General features: G+C 59.3%; 1 protein-coding gene across 5 annotated transcripts in view; it reads left to right on the forward strand.

Annotated features, from left to right (window-relative positions):
- KIF1A (kinesin family member 1A) overlaps positions 1-19,045 on the forward strand; it is a 113,008-nt gene that overhangs the window by 49,761 nt on the left and 44,202 nt on the right. For 2 of the 5 annotated variants that reach the window (XM_030916628.1, XM_030916629.1), the window contains exons 12-26: positions 798-876; positions 1,828-1,970; positions 2,487-2,513; positions 3,974-4,107; positions 5,361-5,440; positions 5,859-5,934; positions 7,690-7,769; positions 8,012-8,118; positions 9,223-9,306; positions 11,620-11,800; positions 11,875-11,947; positions 12,151-12,244; positions 13,597-13,745; positions 14,137-14,315; positions 16,477-16,614. In XM_030916628.1, the coding sequence (XP_030772488.1) occupies positions 798-876; positions 1,828-1,970; positions 2,487-2,513; positions 3,974-4,107; positions 5,361-5,440; positions 5,859-5,934; positions 7,690-7,769; positions 8,012-8,118; positions 9,223-9,306; positions 11,620-11,800; positions 11,875-11,947; positions 12,151-12,244; positions 13,597-13,745; positions 14,137-14,315; positions 16,477-16,614 (1,624 nt within the window). Of the gene's footprint in view, positions 1-797; positions 877-1,827; positions 1,971-2,486; positions 2,514-3,898; positions 4,108-5,360; positions 5,441-5,858; positions 5,935-7,689; positions 7,770-8,011; positions 8,119-9,222; positions 9,307-11,619; positions 11,801-11,874; positions 11,948-12,150; positions 12,245-13,596; positions 13,746-14,136; positions 14,316-16,476; positions 16,615-17,422; positions 17,684-19,045 lie in introns of all 5 variants that reach the window. The other 3 variants (XM_010377021.2, XM_030916627.1, XM_030916630.1) reach the window with 3 other exon arrangements.

The raw sequence follows: 19,045 nt of genomic DNA on the forward strand, positions 1-19,045 counted from the left end.
AACAGTCTGTTCCTCAGGCCATGCATTACCTGATGCTGGGATCCTACTAACCTGGGCCAGGAATCTGATGTTAAATACTGAGGAATGTATTTCTTTTTTTTTTTTTTTTTTTTTTTTTTTTTTTTTTGTTGAGACGGAGTCTCACTCTGTCGCCCAGGCTGGAGTGCAGTGGCCGGATCTCGGCTCACTGCAAGCTCCGCCTCCCGGGTTTACGCTATTCTCCTGCCTCAGCCTCCCGAGTAGCTGGGACTACAGGCGTCGTCACCACGCCCGGCTAGTTTTTTGTATTTTTTTGTAGAGACGGGATTTCACCGTGTTAGCCAGGATGGTCTCGATCTCCTGACCTTGTGATCCGCCCGTCTCGGCCTCCCAAAGTGCTGGGATTACAGGCGTGAGCCACCGCGCCAAGGAATGTATTTCAAATGAAAATGATAGAAGTGCTTGAAAAAATTATTGAACATAAATGGTATTTATTTTGGAGTAAATACTTTAAAACCCTCCACAACTTTTCCTCTCTGCTTTGGGGAAAGGAAGGCCTGATTGTTGTGAAATGGCCCCAAATGTGAGAAAAACACAAGTAGAAGAGCAATAATGGCAGTGCCTGGTGCAGAGATGAAGGGGCAGCCAAGGAAGGCCAGGTCCTTGCTGTTGTCTGTGTTCATGGGGATAAGCCTGTGACTCAGTTTACCTCTCTGGGCCTCAGCCTCCCTATCTGTAAATGTGGGGGAATGGGGGGAGCAGACATAGCACTGGGGCCTAGATCCCCCTCTGGGCACAACCTGGTCTTCTTCCCACAGGCGGTAACTCAAGGACAGCTATGGTGGCAGCCCTGAGTCCTGCAGACATCAACTACGACGAGACCCTCAGCACGCTGAGGTGAGTTCTCCAGGGAGACACTCTGTCCCCTGGGACTCTCCAGGGGAGCTCTGCTACCCGCTCCCTGGTCTTGGGGGATGGATCCTCCCCTGCTTGAATTAAGAGTGTCAGTGAGCAGGGACGACTCTTTGTGAGGGGTACACCCTGGACTCTGTGAGGCTGGAAGGGACTGTTCTGGGGCTCCTGGGCCTGCATGGGTCCTGTACCATTCCTTCCATGGAGCCTTTGAGGGTGTGCTTTGGGGCTGCAGGTAGCCCAGGGCCCTGTGGCACCAGACTGGGAGAGCTGTGCCTGCTAGGCGAAGCAGTTTACACTCACCTGCCGGCCGGGGTAACCACTGGGGATTTTTAGATAGCAAAGGGGGCATAGGTGTTTCTTATGGGCAAGTGAGCACCTGGGGTGGAGAGCCTGGGCCCCTAGCCGTGCTAGAGGCTGCTTGGTTGTTTGGGTCAGTGGTCTCTCCCCTCTTTTGACCGTGCACCACCAGTGCTTAAGAGAAACAAAGGGCGCGTGTCCCAATAGAGGTTCATGTACTAGCTGGAAATGTAGACATATGCATCAGCTGATACACAGTGTGGACAAAAGCCTACGTACACGTAGCTGTTCTCACATTTTTCCCGTTGGACTTTGTCCCTCTACCCTGGGACCACTGGGGGAGAGGACACCACACTGTCCCTTCTCCCCTGGGCCTCAGTTTCCCCAAGTGGGCGAGCTGTAACTGGGTGACCTCCCCTGTAAGTCTCCTCTGGTCTGTGGCCCCAAATGCCCTCCCCAGTGACTTGCTATGGGGGCGATTTCTCACTCTGTGCCAGGCTGTGCTGGCTCAGGTCCACCTCTGGCCTGGCTGCTGAGCCCGAAAGGCTGGGTCTTAGGCAGGGCTCTGGGCACCCTTGGGACCTGCCAGGTGTGGACCTGTCCTGAGCACAGCCCACAGACCCCTCTGCCACCCAGGTATGCTGACCGGGCCAAGCAGATCCGCTGCAATGCTGTCATCAATGAGGACCCCAACAACAAGCTGATCCGTGAGCTGAAGGATGAGGTGACCCGGCTGCGGGACCTGCTGTATGCCCAGGGTCTTGGCGACATCACCGACAGTGAGTGCCTGCACCAGCCTGTCCTGGACAGGGTTGTGGGGCCTCAGGCTCAGGGGCCTTGTAGGTCATCACATCCTCTTTCCTGGGGCCACCACTTTGCTGGCCGCAGTCTGGGCTGTGGCAGCTCCACACTGCTCCCAGAGCCCCTCTGGGCCAAATCCCTGTCCCTGCTCCATGTTCCTGGGCAGAACTGCCTCTGGGTGGGAGGCCGGGTGGGGGCCCTGGACAAGGGCAAGTTTCCTGGCCTTGGCCTGGATGGTACCGCATGGTTTGGGTTCAATGCTGATGCAAGTGGGCCAGAGACGGCTCCCCTGGAAGCCCCATAGGCAGGCTGTGGGTGCTGGGGTCACAGCGGCCCTCTGTGTTCTGGAGCTGAAGACCTTCACCACCTGCTTGTGGCCACTCACCCACTGCTGGCCACCCTGGCCTGTGAAAGGCGTGCCTGACCCTCTGGAGACAAACCTGTTCTTCTGTTTCTTTGTCTCTCCCCCTCCCCCACGCTTCCCTCCCCCGTAGCCAACACTGTGCCTGGAGGACCCAAATGTGTGTATTCCCTTTGCTGCTCTCTGCATCTCTGCTTCCAGCCCCAGCCAGCATGAGGGCCTAGGGTGGCACGGGCAGGGAGGGGTGAACCCCAGGGCACCTGCTCTGCTTTCTTCTCCTCTTTGGGGGCAGAAAGCACTGCTCTCCCTCAGTCACAGGGCCCTGCTGGTAGATGTGGGATTCTGTCTGCCTCTGAGCCCACACTCCTGGCTCATTCCCACTCATGGTCTACATGAGAAACCAAGGCAACGGGGGTAAGGGTGCGGCTGAGGCCTTCTCAGGCTAAACGTGGCCGAGGCCAGGCCCTGTGACCCCCTGTGCACCCAGAGGCCTGCGAAGGTCAGGATATCAGCACCAAAGGGCCAGGAGGACTGGAGGGACTGTCCTGTCCCCAGCTCTTGGCTCAGGCCTCCGTCTGCAATACCATTTCTCCAGCTGACCTGACCCCCCACGCCCGGGCCCTCTACTCTGGAAATGCCACAAGCTCAGCTTTCACAGCGGATGCTGCCAAATCCCGCCCAGCCTTTGTGCCTCCTGGCCTCAAGCCGGGCTCCATGGGGCTCAATGCCTCCCCGAGCCCGGCTGCAGGGCGCCCTCCACTTCCCCCACACCCCGTGTGGTCCCGTGCTTGCTGCTGCTCTGCTGTGTGTTCGCTTCTGCTAGGAGACCTCTGGCACCACCCACTCCAGAGATGTCACAGCCCCACCTCCCGGGCCTTAGGGATGCATGAGGCCTCGGCTGGTGGGTGAGCTCCTCGTGGTGGAGGGGAAGAGCCTCCCTCATGAGGGTCCCATGTTCACCTCCTCCAGGATGGTCTCTGGGCCAATTTCCACGTCAGTGGGCTGAACAGTTAGTGCAGCCCAGCCCTACAGCTCAGGGGTGTGTGGTGTCCCAGGCTGACGGTGGGTGCGAGGGGTGGGAGGACAAGCGTGGGGGTCTGTACGGGGCACTGCTGGGTGACCATGCCAAGCCAGTGGACAGGGCGGGAAGATGCAGGGAGAACAGGCTCCTAGCCCTCAGGTGCAGGCGCTGCAGGGCGGCCTGGCAGTGGGACCTGGAGTACAACTGAGGGAAAACAAGAAGCCTGGTGCAGGGGTGCAGGGGAGCTCCAGGGTGCCCAGGGCCATGCCACGCTGCTGCTGGGGAGGGCAGGCCTGGGGAGCAGGCGGGCAAGTGGGTGCCACTGCTGGCTCGGTCCCATCATAGGCAAGGGGTGGCAGGAAGGCCTTGCATGCGCTTGTCCTGGGCCGGGCAGGGCTGCTGTGCCTCGTTGGTGGTTTCTGTTTCTTGCCTTCTCTGGGCCCCACCTCTTACTTTTTCCCATCTTCATCTTTTTTCTCTCCCTCCCTCTGTCTGTCTGCCTGCCCTACCCCTCCTCCCCATAGACGTGTCCGACCTTGAGAACAATAACCTTAACCGTGGCGGGACGGTGAATGAAGCCCCTGACCCTCTCTCCACAGTGACCAATGCCCTGGTGGGTATGAGCCCCTCATCCTCGCTCTCAGCCCTGTCCAGCCGCGCAGCCTCCGTGTCCAGCCTCCACGAGCGCATCTTGTTTGCCCCGGGCAGCGAGGAGGCCATTGAAAGACTGAAGGTGAGGGCACCACTTGGGGCTTCGCTGCGGGGTGTCAGACTCTGGGAGTGGGGAGCTCGGAGGAGTTAGAGGCACCTTGCCCTCCTGGGCACAGCCTATCCTCATAGGGCCATTGTGGAGCACCAGCAGGAGCCTCTGACGTGTGGCCACCCAGGTGCCCTGTGTCCTGTCTCTAGACCACCCATAGCAGCCAAGGCAACTAGTTCACTCAGGGGTCCCCAGGCTGTGGGCTGCACAGCACTCAGCTGCTGGATAGGAAATGCCCCTGCAGGACCCTAGACCTGGGTGTCTGGATGGCCTGTGCCCCCACCCATGCCAAGCCTGGACCAGGGAAGCTCCAAGAATGAATGTCCAGGACCGAGACTCTTCCTGTCAAGTCTTTAATTGTGTGAGTGGGCGCTTGTTCAAGGACCAGTGAGCTGGATGGCATCTGTGGGTGGAGAGGAGTCTCGCCCCTCCCCACCCCACAGCACCCCCTCCACTGGTGACAGCCCCAGGTCACAGCAGCTTCCTGGCTGGCATCCCATAGAGTTACACTCCCTGAGGAGGGTGGTGAGTGTGGCTCCTGAGTCCCCCTCCAGGCCATCCTGTGTTCACACCTGCACACCTGCCTGGGAATAGTCACCACCTCCAACCGCTCCCAGGCACAGTGTGCTCCCTGGTGCCCAGCAACGGGCCAGGATCGTTTTAGGTTTCCAGTCACACGCTCCTCAGTGAATGGCTGTGCAGGGGCAGGTGAGCCACACACCTGGAGACTGAGGGGCTGAGGGGAAAAGGCAGAGGCCCCATCAAGGCCAGTGTGAGGAAGGGGATGGGGGCGAGGTTGGGCCTGTGACTCTGGAGCAGAGAGCCCTTCTGGGGTGTTGGGGTCCCACTGGGCTGTGGGTGGGAAGAAAAAGGAGAGACCAGGCTGATGCTGGGCAGTGTCCTGAAGAGGGTGAGCACCTGGTCCTCTCGGCAGCAGCGAGGATGGCTGTGCTTTAGGAGCCGAGGCTCAGCATCTCCCAGGAGCATTTGCTTCTCTTTTCCTTCCAGATTTGTTTTGCATTTTCCCCATTCTCTTGAGCGTGTCTAAGGGAAAGACACACGTTCTGTGAGCTTCGCCTTGGTCTTCTGGACACCTCATGTGCCTGGACGGGTCCAGGAACGTGGCTCTTGTGCTTTGATGCCCCTTCTCCTGGCACCCGTGTCTCCATTGTCCTCTCCCTTGGCCCCAGCCCCGGCAGCTCACTGTGCTCTGCCTCAATCCCCAGGAAACAGAGAAGATCATAGCTGAGCTCAATGAGACCTGGGAGGAGAAACTGCGGCGGACAGAAGCCATCCGGATGGAGAGGTGTGCATTGGGGAAACTGAGGCCCAGGGGGATGGTTGCAGCCAGCAAGCCCGAAGCCTGGGCAGGATGAGCACTGAGCCCTGCCCTCCAGTGCTGGGCACCTACACCCTGGGGTGGCCAGATCCCAGGCCAGGGCAAACCTGTTTCCTCACCCCCAATAACCCCCACCTTGTATACTGCTGGCTGCTGCCCACCGGGGCCTGAGAGACCTGAGGCCTGATAGACCTGATCCCTGATCATGGTGCAGAGGGGCTGGTCCCATCAGCAGATGTCCTAACACAGTGACCAGATGGGACACGCATGGGCACCACCCAGGCCACGGTGGCCACAGGCCCACTGCCCACATTGGTCAGCCAGTGCTGAGGCCAGTGCGGGAAGCCTTGTGGAGCTTGTGCTGACCTCATCTCTGTTCCCCCAGGGAAGCCCTGCTGGCCGAGATGGGTGTGGCCATGAGGGAGGATGGCGGCACCTTGGGCGTATTCTCTCCCAAAAAGGTAGGAGCTGTCTCAGTTCTGTGGTACTGCCCTGATCTGAATAGGACCAGGTGAGGGGCTGTCTCAGGTAGAACCAGAGGGGACTTCTGGGAGTAGGGGGCACGGCGGGGCTCTGGCCCAGGCACTGGGGCCGTAAAGCCTACCCACAGTCACACTTTGCTTTTCGTGGAGGATTCAGTCCCCACATTCTCATGGTGGGGCGTCCTGGTGGCTTTGAGACATCAGATGGGTCTCTTAGTGGCCTGGAGTGTGGACTGGGCTCCCCAGTGTCAGGGCAAGGCTGAGAAGCCAACGTCCAGGCTGGAGACTGAGACTCGAGGGGCCTGGACCTGCCCTGGAGCCTGTGCTGCTCACAGAGCTGGGCGCCAGCTGCCTTCTTGGAACTCAGCTGGAGTCAGGTCTGACTGTTCCAGCGGGGTCCCCTCTTCTTCCACCAGGCCAAGCCTGAGGGGTCTTTCAGCTGGGGGCCCTCAAATGGCACAGAACCCCTGGGCAGCTGCTTCAGAGTGTATACGACTCTTGGGCCCCCATCCAGCAGCCCAGGTGGGGCATGACACACACACTTGGGAAAAAGTCTTTCTTGTGGTTCTAGTCCCCAAACCCCACACACCCACCCCAAAGATGGCCAGGACATGGGGACAGACACCTGTGTGTCCGTAGCTTGGGAGGGGCCGGGCAGGGCTGTGCTCCAGGCCAGGGGCCCAGCATGTGCTGAGGTCCAGAGGCAGGAAGGACCTGAGAAAAACTGTAGGGAGATTCCAGTCCTGGGTAGGGCAGGGACAGGCAGTGCCCTAATGGGGCTTCACTACACACGTCTTCCAGACAGGCCTTTGGTTTGGTTTGGATTGTTCCCTGCACTGTTTCAGGCCCCATCCCCTTCCTGGAGGGGTAGGGCGGAACTCCAGGGGTGCAGCTTTCTTGGTGGCCCTGGGTCTGGGCACTGCCCGGAAGTGGGACCACTGGGGACCCCCTTCTTGAGAAGTTCAGTGTTCTTGGGAGTCACGAGATGTTCACGGGCCAGTGGGGTCCCAAGGCTGCAGCCCCTACTCAGCCCCAACACCGTGGCACAGCCCTCCTGGCTGGACATCTTCCCCACTCGGGGGGCAGGGATGGCTGGGGATGGTCTGTCCCCTTCGTCCAGTGACAAGGTCCCCACCTCTCTGCGTGGGGGTGCCTCAGGTGGCTCATCAAGGATGCTTTCACAACTGCTTCACTCCCCAGTCCCCAGGGCTGAGCCCTCCGTGGTCAGGGTCCTGACCCTTCTTGGTTCTTGGCTCCCACTGGTGAGCCCACGGTTTCTGGGCTATCTGAGCTGAAATGGGGTCCTGGAATCCCATTTTATAGTCCAAAGCTGGGAACCCAGGACCCGATGGGACAAAGCCTGTGGTCTATACATATGGGGGCTCACCCTAGCCTCAGAGGGCCCCAGGGGCCCGACATGCGGACAGCAGGGGCTCTCTGCCTTTCTGGAAGCCCAGCTTCCGCTGCAGTGCTGGGGCTGCTGTGTCAGGCCTGGGTGTATGCGGGTGGTCGGGTCCCACCAGCCTGCTGCTGTTGGTGGGCTGGGCCTTCGGCTTGCACTTTCTGTGTTCCTCATTTTCCTGGCTTGGAGTGACCGGCCTGGTAGGACCAGCCGAGTATGGGGGCAGGGGCCCTGGTGGTGGTCTGGTACCTGGGGAGAGGTTGGAGTGGGGTGCGGCCAGCGTTGGGCTCCTGCCTCTCTGCAGGAGAGATGATCCTCCTATCTCCCTGCAGACACCACACCTCGTCAACCTGAATGAGGACCCGCTGATGTCCGAGTGCCTCCTCTACTACATCAAGGATGGGATCACCAGGTGAGAGGGGACCTGGCAGCCACTCCAGCCTGGCCAGGCCCTGGGATCTGGCAGAGGAAGGGTGGACTCCCCATTCCTGCTGCTGCAGAGGGACCACTGAGTTTGGACTTCTCCAGCGACTGCTGATGTCTGCCCTGGGCGTTTCCCAAACAATCCTGATTGGGTGTCCCTGGAGGCCAGTGGGTGGCATCCTGGGTGTGCGGGGTCCCGGCTGCAGTTCTGATGGTGCCCCCACCCCGCAGAGTGGGCAGGGAGGATGGCGAGAGGCGGCAGGACATCGTTCTGAGTGGACATTTCATCAAGGAGGAGCACTGCGTCTTCCGGAGTGACTCCAGGGGAGGCAGTGAAGGTATGGCCACCCTACCGTCCCCACCCGCACCCATGCCCCTGTGCTGTGATGATCAGGCCTGAATGAGGTCACCCTCTCCCAGCTTCCCCAGCTCTAAGTGGGTGGCGAGTCATACTTCTAGGCAGGACATGTCTGTGTGTGTGTGTGTGTGTGTGTGTGTGTGTGTGTGTGTGTGTGAGAGAGAGAGATTTGGAGAGAGAGAGAGACATTTGGGGCCAGCCTTGAAGACAACTTCCATTAGGTTGGTGCTCGGGAAAATGCCTGGTGCCTTCTGTGGCCAGGGGTGGCTGCTGCCTTAGGGAGCTGAGCCTCCTTGAGGGCTGGAGGTGGGGGCACAGGTGGGCTGCTGGCCGGGAAGTGTGTTGGGGCCCAGGGTGGAGGATGTTCATGGCGGGAGGACAGTGAGCCATGAGGAGTGAGCCCAGCTCTAGGGTAGGAAACTATTTCCAGACTTTGATTTCCTGTTGGCTGTGGGCAGCCATCTTTCCGTTTCCCCTGCCTGCCCAGTGATCTCCCTCCCGGAGATGACGTGGGGCTGTCCCCATTGCCTGCCCAACTGGGGGATGGGCCTGTGGTGTCAGTGTGCCATCACATGGCCCACAGCCTGGGCTAAGGGCATCTCCTGGCAGCATCCAGCCAGCCTCTGGCCTGCAGACCTGTGACTGACATCCACTGTCCAACTTGGCCATCTCAGGATGATGGCCCTAAGTGGTGTTGGGACGGTTGGCTGTCTTGGAATTCTCTGACTGCAAAGTCCTGCCTGCCATCTCCTGTAGGGTGGCCCAGGCCCCATTAGCTGGTGTTTTTATCCTTGTCTACCTGGAGAGCTGGACAGGGCCCTGGGTGATCAGGCCCAGCACAGCCTCTCGACTTCAATGTGGGCACATGCATCCTCCTCCTGGGGGTCACTTTCTTCCTCTGTTAGGTGGGGTGAGACCCCTAGGCTCCTCTGAGGCCCAAATGAGTGTTGCCAATGGTCAGGGTCTGTGTAACAGGGAGAAGAGAGGCCTGGAAGAGGCCATGCCTGGGGGCCAGGTAAGCCAAGCTGCCCTAGGTGATAGCCCCTCATACTCCTCTTCTCTGCCCCTCCCACCTTTCCTGTAGCTGTGGTGACCTTGGAGCCCTGTGAGGGGGCAGACACCTACGTCAACGGCAAGAAAGTCACAGAGCCCAGCATCCTGCGGTCAGGTATGACTGGGGACTCCTGGGGCCAGTCGGGTAGGCAGAGGCATGAGATGAGACCTCTATTCCCATGTCCAAGCCATCACCTCCTATGCACTGTGCGGGACGGCAGCTCTTAAGGGCTGCAGGGCAGGTAGGGGAGGGGGCTGCGGGTACCTGACCAGCTCATGTGCCTCCCCAGTCCCCCAGGTCTAGGAACACAGCACTACAGGCCCCATTCACACAACACAAGGACCCTGAGACACTGAGTCCATGCTGCGGGCTGAGTAAGGAGCAGGGTCTGCCTGCCTGGGAAGAAGCTCCTGCCTCCCGGCCCAGGACTCTGCCCTGTAGGCTGGTCTGGGGGAGACAGGGCTTTGGACAGAGGTTTCCCAGAGCTGAGGCGTTGTGGAGCGTCAGCGGGGTGGGGGCTGCTCCAGCCTCTGAATGAAGCACCCTAGGTGGGGCTGGGCTCTGTTCCCAGACACTGCAGTGTCTGTGATATTCAAACACGTACAGGCACACATGGTGTAAAGTCCATTCTTTAGAGAAGGCAGACAGGGAGCCCTCCTGAGTGGCATGTGACTATCACCCAGGCAGTTGGGGTTCCACCAGAGAAACAGCAGCAGCCTGACACACAGACATGGCTGTAGACATGGTGTAGTGAGACAGGCTGTAGAATGAGATGTAGTGAGATACGTACAACCATGTCTAGGTATAAAGAGATTTATTTCAAGGAATTGGCTTATCAGATGAGGGCGGCTGGTCAGGGAAGTCTGAAATCCATGGGCAGGTGGCAAGCTGGGAACTCGGTGGGAGTGGACTCCATCCTCTGGGTTTCTTCTTCCTCAGAGGAAGCCCCAGTTTGCTCTTAGGTCTTCACCTGCTTGGACGAGGCCCACCCCACCGTTGGGAGCCTCCTTGACTTCAATCAGCCGATTGCAGGTGTGGACACATGTGCAGAAACCTCCACACAACGCCCGGGGAGGGCGTGGCTGAATCACTGGGCCTGTGGCCTGGCCAGGCTGACATAAAAGTGACCGTTGGCTTGGAACAGGGGAGACCCTTTCCCGACCCTGTCTTGGGGGAAAGCAGAGGGATGAGGAGGGGCAGGTGACACCCAGGGGCCCCACTTCTAGTCCATCTGCCCACCCCTGAAGGCTTTCAGAGGAGTCCCCAGGACTCAGGAATCCCGCCTTTGGGGTCCCTGGGCAGGAAGGCAGGACACGTTGAATGTCCTGAATTCGTGGGGTAGCCTTGTCATGGGGAGTCAGTGTGGCTAAGCCTGGGCAACAGCAGGTCAGACAGACAGACAGACAGACAGCTGTGCCCGTTCTCCCTGCTTGTTTTGGAGTTGGCCCTGGTGCCTGTGGGGCTCAGGGCGGGGCCTAGGCCAAGAGAAGTCTTAGCTTGGTGTTTCCCTCCCAGTGTCCAAGGTGGGTTGCACACGGCCTGTGAACAGGGAGGACAGAGGAAGTGGCCAGCTGAGAGTGGCCAACAAGGAGGCGCTGAGGGAGGACAGACCTGCAGGCACAGGCCACCTGGGTGGGAGGCAGGGCAGCGCCGGCTCTATGGAGCCCCGAGACAGAGCTACAGCTCCCAGGGAAAGTCAGAGGGAAACTGGCCTATCCAAAGACAGCCCCTGCACGCAGGGCTGTCCCGAGACAGTGAGCGCTGCCCTGGAGGGCCCTGCAGATGAGGCAGCCCTGAGTGGGGTCCAGTCGGGTGCCGGGGTAGGAGGAGCTGGACTGATGCCCACACCTTGGAGGCCCCGATGCTGAGGCTCTGCAGCCACCTGTGGCTGCTAGCTGCCACCCCTGCTTCCTTCTTGTGGTCTCTTGACTCCAGACCCTGAACGCTGGCCCTGGGCACAGGAGACCTGCCCCAGACCTGCTTCCAGTCTAGTGGGGAAGACAGATAAAAGGGGAGGGTCCTGTGCCCTGCAGCAGTGCTCTGTGGAGGGCCCAAGCCCAGCCCTGGGGGGCACCAGCCCCAGACTGGATGTGAGAGGGAGGGTCCTGGCTGTGTGCACGGGGGCTTGGGGGCAGGAGGCAAGTGCAAGGCTGGCCTGGGGAGGGGCGGGGACACTGGAGCACAGCAGAGGCCCCACGTTTGTGGTTTGCAAATGTCACTGGCTGCTGAGTAGAGAGCGGCCAAGGGTGGATTTATGGGGAGAGTGAGGAGACACATTCAGGTCCCAGCAAGGACTGGAGAAGGAGGGGCTGGGAGCTGGGGATGGTGGGGTGCCTGCACCCATTCCTCCTTCTCCTCACGTCTCCCCACTTGAGACCATCAGAGACCTGAAGGTCCCTCAAGGCCACCTGTCCTTTGGTCCCCCAGGAAACCGCATCATCATGGGTAAGAGCCACGTGTTCCGGTTCAACCACCCCGAGCAGGCCCGGCAGGAGCGTGAGCGCACGCCCTGTGCAGAGACGCCAGCTGAGCCTGTGGACTGGGCCTTCGCCCAGCGTGAGCTGCTGGAGAAGCAGGGCATCGACATGAAGCAGGAGATGGAACAGAGGTGAGGCGGAGGACACCCCCGTCTGCCTGCTGCCACTCCTGCCCTCCCGTGCTCACCCCAACGCTCCATTGCAGGCTCCAGGAACTGGAGGACCAGTACCGCCGCGAGCGGGAGGAGGCCACTTACCTGCTGGAGCAGCAGCGGCTGGTGAGTGACGTGGCCCTGCCCTCCCTGCCGAGTTGCCACCTACACCAGAGGACGCCTGTCCTCCCATGCCCCCACTCCTTGCTTGCCTGGCCCCATTTCTTGCATCCAAACGGTGGGATGTGGTGAGGCCCACTGTCTAGGCACAGTGCGAGAGGCCCAGGCAGGTAGGGCCGTAGTGGAGTCACAGGCCTTGCTTTCTGCAGGACTACGAGAGCAAGCTGGAGGCTCTGCAGAAGCAGATGGACTCCAGGTACTATCCGGAGGTGAACGAGGAGGAAGAAGAGCCTGAGGATGAAGGTGAGGGGTCACTGGGCCAGCACCTGCTGTGTCAGGAGGGTCTCAGCATGGAGGTGGGCAGCCCTGGGCCCCTCCCTGGAGGTCACTGGTCAGTACTTTTGCACTGGGGTCTGGACCTATCTCTTTAGGGAGAGACCCCCTTGCCCTGGAAGCCCTGTGAAACCAGGATTTGGGGAGCAGGGAGACTGTGCCACAGCTAGCAAGCAACTCTGCACACTCACACATTTGCGTGTGTACGCACAGGCACACATTCACGTGCACACACGTACACACGTGTGCACATACATGTTGCCTCTGACAGGAGTGTCTGGATGTTGATGGGGAATGGGGAATGGGGCTGGTAGGGGCTCACCATGCTCATAGGCGTCCACTCTTCCCGTCCTGCTGACCACAAGGCTCATGGGGTCCCCGAGGAAGAGTCCACTGTGCACATCACCTCAGGATTCCCTTAGTGGGCATGTGCTTGGGGGGCCAACCCGGCTGACATCCCGCAGCTGTGGGCAGCGGTGACCCACATGCAGGTGGGGAGGGGTTTGTGCCCATCTCGGCCTCTGGCCAGCTGGTTGGCAGCTTTGTGCTGGCATGACCTTGGCCTCTTCCCCTGTTTGGCCTCATTTACCCAGCGAGGCTCCCTCCCACTGCAAAGCTCAGGCGCGCCGATTGGGGGCAGCCAAAGGCACGTAGTGCTGTGTTGGGAGGAGAGGTGGGGCCTCAGCACAAGGACAAGTCCCTCCTTGTGTCCCTGCTTGTCCTTCTCTCAAGGGCCCAGTGGACAGACAGGGCATGGGCGGGGAGAGGGTGTACGGGCCAGCACTGCCTGGGAGGACCTGGCCTGCCCTCCTGCCTCCTCTCCTGTGGGTCCTGCTCCCCACTGCTGGCCCTGGATGGCATGTGGCTGTCATTGATAGTGTTGCTCCCCAGCCACTCTCATCTTCAGCCTGACTCACAAGGCTGCTCACGGCGGCCTCTCCTTTGGGGCACGCAGAGCTTTTCATGTTGCCCACCGTGACAGAGCTCTCTGCCGGTTTCTTCTTTTTGTGTACCCAAACCGTCAGTGTGAAACGGCGGGGCCAAGCACAGAGCTCTCTCAGCCCAGGCCCAGAGCGGGAGGAAGCCTGGGGAGAGAGGGGCCCGTCCACCTCCAGCCTCAGTGACTACAGGGGGAGTAACCTTCCGGCCTTCCATCTTTTTACCTGATGACCACCCGGCCGTGATGTACACAGAGCACAGGGCACAGGGTCAGCTTAGGCAGCCCCGTGGAGTGGCTGACTGGACGGACCTTCCAGAGGGTGGGGCATGGTGGGCAGGGTCGTGGCCTTCCTGCAGTGACCACCTGTGACCTCTCCCCACAGTCCAGTGGACGGAACGGGAGTGCGAGCTGGCACTCTGGGCCTTCCGGAAGTGGAAGTGGTACCAGTTTACGTCTCTGCGGGACCTGCTGTGGGGCAACGCTATCTTCCTCAAGGAGGCCAATGCCATCAGTGTGGAGCTGAAAAAGAAGGTGGGCTGCCCACTGGCTGCACCATTTCCTGTTGGAGAGAGTGCGTCACCTCACTCATGATGGGGCCAGCTGCTTGGGACTCAGCGCTTGGCTGTCTGCCAGCCCTGGGGGTGGCGTGGCGGCCCTGCCTGACCTGGGCCCCCCAGAAGGGTGGGCGGTGAGGGAGCCCAGGACTGGCCAGGTGGGAATTGGCTGCCCTGCTCACGGGAGACGGAGGCCAGGTGGGCAGGCAGAAAGCAGGTGGTCCCCTCTGGCGGCTGTCTGGAAGGTTCCAGTGAACCATTGTGGGGCAGGCAGCTGAAATCTCCAGAAGGTGGGAAGGAAACCTTTCTGGGGACCTGGCGCCCTGTCCCCCAAGGAGCTGATGAGTGGTCATCTTCCCCCATCACAGGTACAATTCCAGTTTGTCCTCCTGACGGACACACTCTACTCCCCTCTGCCACCCGACCTGCTGCCCCCAGAGGCCGCCAAAGACCGAGAGACGCGGCCCTTCCCCCGCACTATTGTGGCCGTGGAGGTCCAGGACCAGAAGAACGGGGCCACCCACTACTGGACGCTGGAGAAGCTCAGGTGTGGCTGGAGGGCTGCTGGGTGGATGGTGGGAGGGTCCTCCTGGGCAGGGCTGAGGCCACAGGAGCGGTGGTGGGCACAGGCTTCACGGCAAGTACCTGCAGACACCGCTTTTCCTCCTGTTCCAATTTTTTTAAAATCAGAAGAAAAATGTGGATAGAGTTCAGCTTTGTAGAATCCTCATTCTCTTACTACCAATGCAGCTATCATACATAAACATAGATTTGGGTATTTTCTTTCAGAGGAAAGGACAGATGAGGGGAATGCTCCCTAGGCCCACAGGGGTCAGGATGGTGCAGTGGAGGGGAGGGCAGGCTGTGGCACCGACAGAACAGGCTGGCGGAGCACCCAGAGCGGGTAGAGCAGGGCCTGACGGGTAGCTCCCCAGAGGGGCTGGGAGAGGTGGGGGGGGGGCGGAAGGAGTGTCCCCTTGCTCCTCCATTCAGGAAGCTGCCGGGAGGTGGATCCCTTAGGTGAGCCCAGTGGAAGGTGGAGGAGGAGCTAAGGCGAGTGTGGCGAGGAGGAAGCCTGGGCTGTGCCCCTTTGTGCCCATTGTGAGCTCGTGTCCTTCCTAAAGCTCGGCCTCTGCTGTCCCCACATGCTCACTCTGATTTGTCTTGAGCCTTACTTTTTTTTTTTTTTTCTTTAAGAGACAAGGCCTTGCTCTGTTGCTCAGACTGGAGTGCAGTGGTGTGATCACAGCTCGCTGCAGCTCGAACTCCTGGGCACAAGTGATTGTTCCACCTCAGCCTCCCAAGTAGCTGGGACCACAGGTGTGGAGTGCACCATGACACCCAGCTAATTTTTTATTTCTTTTTGTGGTAGAAATGAGGTCTCGCTCTGTTGTGCAGGCTGACCTCTAACTCCTGACCTCAACCAATCCTTGCACCTTGGCCTCTGAAAGTACTAGCATTATAGGTGTGAGCCACTGCGCCCAGCCAGGCCTTAAGTTATGGGGGTGACTGAGTCACCCTGTGAGGTCAGCACCAACAGTGGAGGAGTTGAATGTCACTCACAGGCCCCTGGAAAGCAGAGCATGGCACGCCCCGCCCTGCAGGGCTACATAGGGAGGCACCAGGGCCCATCGGGAGGCAGAAAGGAGTGGGAGAAGGCCCAGGCCACAGCCTGGGGTTGTGGGAAAGGCCAGGCAGGGCAAGGAGACTGCTTAGGCTTGGCTAGTTTGAATAATTCTGCAGAGCTCTGGGGCATAGTCCCTGGTTGTCAGGTATCTGACCCTGGGTGATTTAGGCCAGGGGGAATATTGGTCTGGTGTGTGAAAAAGTTAGAGAAAGGAGGTGGCTGGGGTACAGACTTGGGATTGGTTGGTTTGTGTAGGAAAGGCAGGGGTGATTGCTGACTGTCTCTAGGAATTAGCAGGACCTGGGCAGCTCTCCCCAGCCTGCAGTGCCCCCCAAGAATATCAAAACATCACAAGTACAGAAAATAAAAATATGACTAATGTACTCGTGGACACATACATATTCATGCAAACACACACAGACTAATAAGCATTCAAGAAGATATGCATATATATGCAGTGTACACTCCCACACTCACGTTCCTCACTCTTCTCCCCTGTTCTCCCAGGTTACGTAGCTTTTGGAAGGACGGGCAGCCACTGTTGATGTGGTTTCTCTTATACCTGAGACCTAGGGGCACAATGATTGCTTTTCTTTCCTTCCACAACATTTGAGGGGAGTGCTCCCTCAGTAATAATAATTTTTAGGCTATTTTCTCTATCTTCTATGTCCCTACCTCCAGTTTGCCCTTTATTCCTTGAGCTCTTGGGCCTCTGTGGCCTGATCCCCCTTTCTGAGCTTCACTTGCGTTCTCTTCCTGCCTCTCTGACGACTTTCCAGCAGCCCAGTGCTGCCAGCCCCTCGAGCCCCCCACTGCTTGTTCCCCGGCCCACCCCCTGGAGGGAGTTTGGGAGGAGCTGTTGGTGACCTTCCATGCTTAACTGAGTGTGTTACCTGTGGCTGACCAGCTCCAAGGGTCACAGAGGGGGTCTGTCTAGCAAGCCCTCTGAACCTTGATGACCCTGAGCTGGATGTTGTGGCCAGAGCTGGGCTAAGTCCATTATCCCCAGGAGATAAGGGTGTGTAGTGCCAACTGCTGAATGCTGGGCCTGGGTCCACATTGACCCCTGCCGTCCCTGCAGGCAGCGCCTGGACCTGATGCGGGAGATGTACGACCGCGCTGCAGAGGTGCCCTCCAGTGTCATCGAGGACTGTGACAACGTGGTGACCGGCGGAGACCCCTTCTATGACCGCTTCCCCTGGTTCCGGCTGGTGGGCAGGTGGGCACCTCCTCCCTTCCTTGGCAGAGAGAGAGACTGAGAGAGAGAGAGAGAGACAGAGAGAGAGAGAATGAGAGACTGAGAGAAAGAGTTGGCAGTGGGGGTAGGAGTGGGCCCTGGCCTGACACAAGGAGCGGCCCTGACAGGTGCTTTTCCAGCCCCAGACTTCCAGCCCTGTCCTCCCTGGCCTGAGGTTCCTCCCAGCCATTCCTCTCCACACACCACAGGACCTATTATTTCAGGGGACGTGGGATGGGGTCTTGGCACTGCCACCCAAATCCACTACAGGGCTGTAGCCACCAGAACCCATGCGTCCATGTGTGTGAATATGTGAGGCTCCCAAGCAAACTCTCCGGGTCACCTGGTGGCCCTGAGGGTGGGAACATGGAGGCAGGGCTGTGTCACAAGCCTTAGAGACGACTGCCTCCTTCCCTGGTCTCCCAGTCTGGGGTCTGCACCCAGCCCCCTTCACCCCATAGGACTGTGGCATTCTGAGGCCTCAAAGGGGCCAAACTCTCGAGGTCCTCATATGGCCTCAGCCACTCCCAGCCGAGACCCCTGTTCTCAGTCCCACCTGCAGGTGTCCTCCGGAACTTTCCGGAACCTTCCTGCTGGCCATACATGTGATTTCTTTCCAAGACTGGGGGCACAGTTTTGGTTCTCTTGTCTTTTAAAGCAGCATTCTCGATGGTCTGTGTGTTTGGTTTTGGTTTTAAACAGAAGTTCCCCCCAGCCCCGGCCCCAGCCCCTGTTCGTCCCTGCGAGTCGCTGGTGTTAACTTCTCTCTGTCTTGTCGCACTAACCTCAGTTCAGCCATCTCTGGCTGCAACAGCTACCCTCTTCTCAACACATGCATGAGCGAGCGCATGGCTGCTCTCACCCCCTCCCCCACCTTCTCGAGCCCCGACTCCGACGCCACCGAGCCTGCCGAGGAGCAGAGCGTGGGGGAGGAGGAGGAGGAGGAGGAGGAGGAGGAGGACCTGGAGGACGACGTCTTTCCGGAGCACGAGCTGTGCGACGGCCGGGACCCGTTTTACGACCGGCCCCCCCTGTTCAGTTTAGTAGGAAGGTTGGTGAGGTCGAGGAGAGCATGCTGGGGAGGACCCAGCTCTTTTGCACAGGAGCACTGCTGCGGGCACAGATGGACCGCTGGGGCCTGGCCCGGGCCCTCCCAGGGCAGGCGAGGCAGGTGGAGGGGCTGGCCTCCTGAGGAGAGCCCCCAAGGGCCCCCGGGCCCTGCATCCTTGCAGTGGGGCTGCTCACCCATCCTGGAGACGGTCGCTTTGGGCCAGCAGGGAAGAGTCCGGGTTCCAGGTACAGAAGAAGTAGTGCACCCCGGAGCTTGCAGCTGTGGCCCCAGGCAGGTGGGACTATTTCTGCAGAGAGGCCGTAGGAACCCCAGGGTGGCTCAGGCACCCAATGGCCGAGTTCCTCCCTGAAAGTCCTAGTGCAGGGCCCGAGGGGCATTTGATAGGTGAGGGCCAGCCACCCCCAAGCTGGATGCCCGTTCTGTCATTCTTCTGGGAATCAACACTGTCCTAGCGCAGGCAGCCTCACCCCAGCTCAGCTGTCTTCCAGAAGAGACAGAGGCTCCCGGCTGCTCTCAGTGTTCTCCACTCTCTGTGGGGAAAGGAGCTGAACCCAGAGGCAGCCATCCTGAGGCCAGGGAAGGCCTTCCTTTTAGGAGTGGGAGGCAACTGCTCACCCTCCCATCTCCCTCTGAAGCGGTGGGGCCTGGGCAAACCATGCCTGTCTAAAGGTGAGAACGACTGCATCCCTCCTGACCTCCTAGGTTGTCATGGCCAGAGATGGGGACATGTGACCCAGTGCCCTCACGGAACGTGCCCTTTGCAGAGAGAAACTAGTTATCACGTTGCCCAAATCGATGAGAGACCACGGTTGGGAGACAGAATGGAGGCTGGGGAAGCCCAGACCCAGGGAGCAGGCGTCCCACCCTTCTAGCAGATTTGGCAAATCCAGCTGCCTTCCTGTTATCATGGAAGGGAAGTCAGGTGAAGGAAAGATCTAGAAACCTGGCTGTAGTCAGAAAGTCAGCTCAGGAAACAGCCAAATTTATATATTTTTCATATACGAATGTCACAAGATAATTCTTAATAACAACCTTTTTTGGAGATTAAGATTGCTTCCCTGGGCTAGGCCAGTGGAAGTTTTCAGCAGTCTTAAGCTTGGAGCAGCCGTGCTGACAGCTGAAGGCTAAGGGTGGCCCCAGATCACAGAGTTTGCATGAGCTTTACTCTGTCCTTGGGTGGAAATGGTAGAAGGAAAGCCTCACCCTCCCTCTTGGAAGACAGCAGGTCCCCATGGGCCCATGCCATGGATTTATTCTGATTAATTTTCCGTGAGTGTTACTAGGCTGTAAGGTGAGATAAGCTGGCCCACCAGATAAAAACTTGTGGCACCCTCCCTCCGA

Source organism: Rhinopithecus roxellana, chromosome 14 (assembly GCF_007565055.1).
Source record: "Rhinopithecus roxellana isolate Shanxi Qingling chromosome 14, ASM756505v1, whole genome shotgun sequence".
Lineage (NCBI taxonomy): Eukaryota > Metazoa > Chordata > Mammalia > Primates > Cercopithecidae > Rhinopithecus > Rhinopithecus roxellana.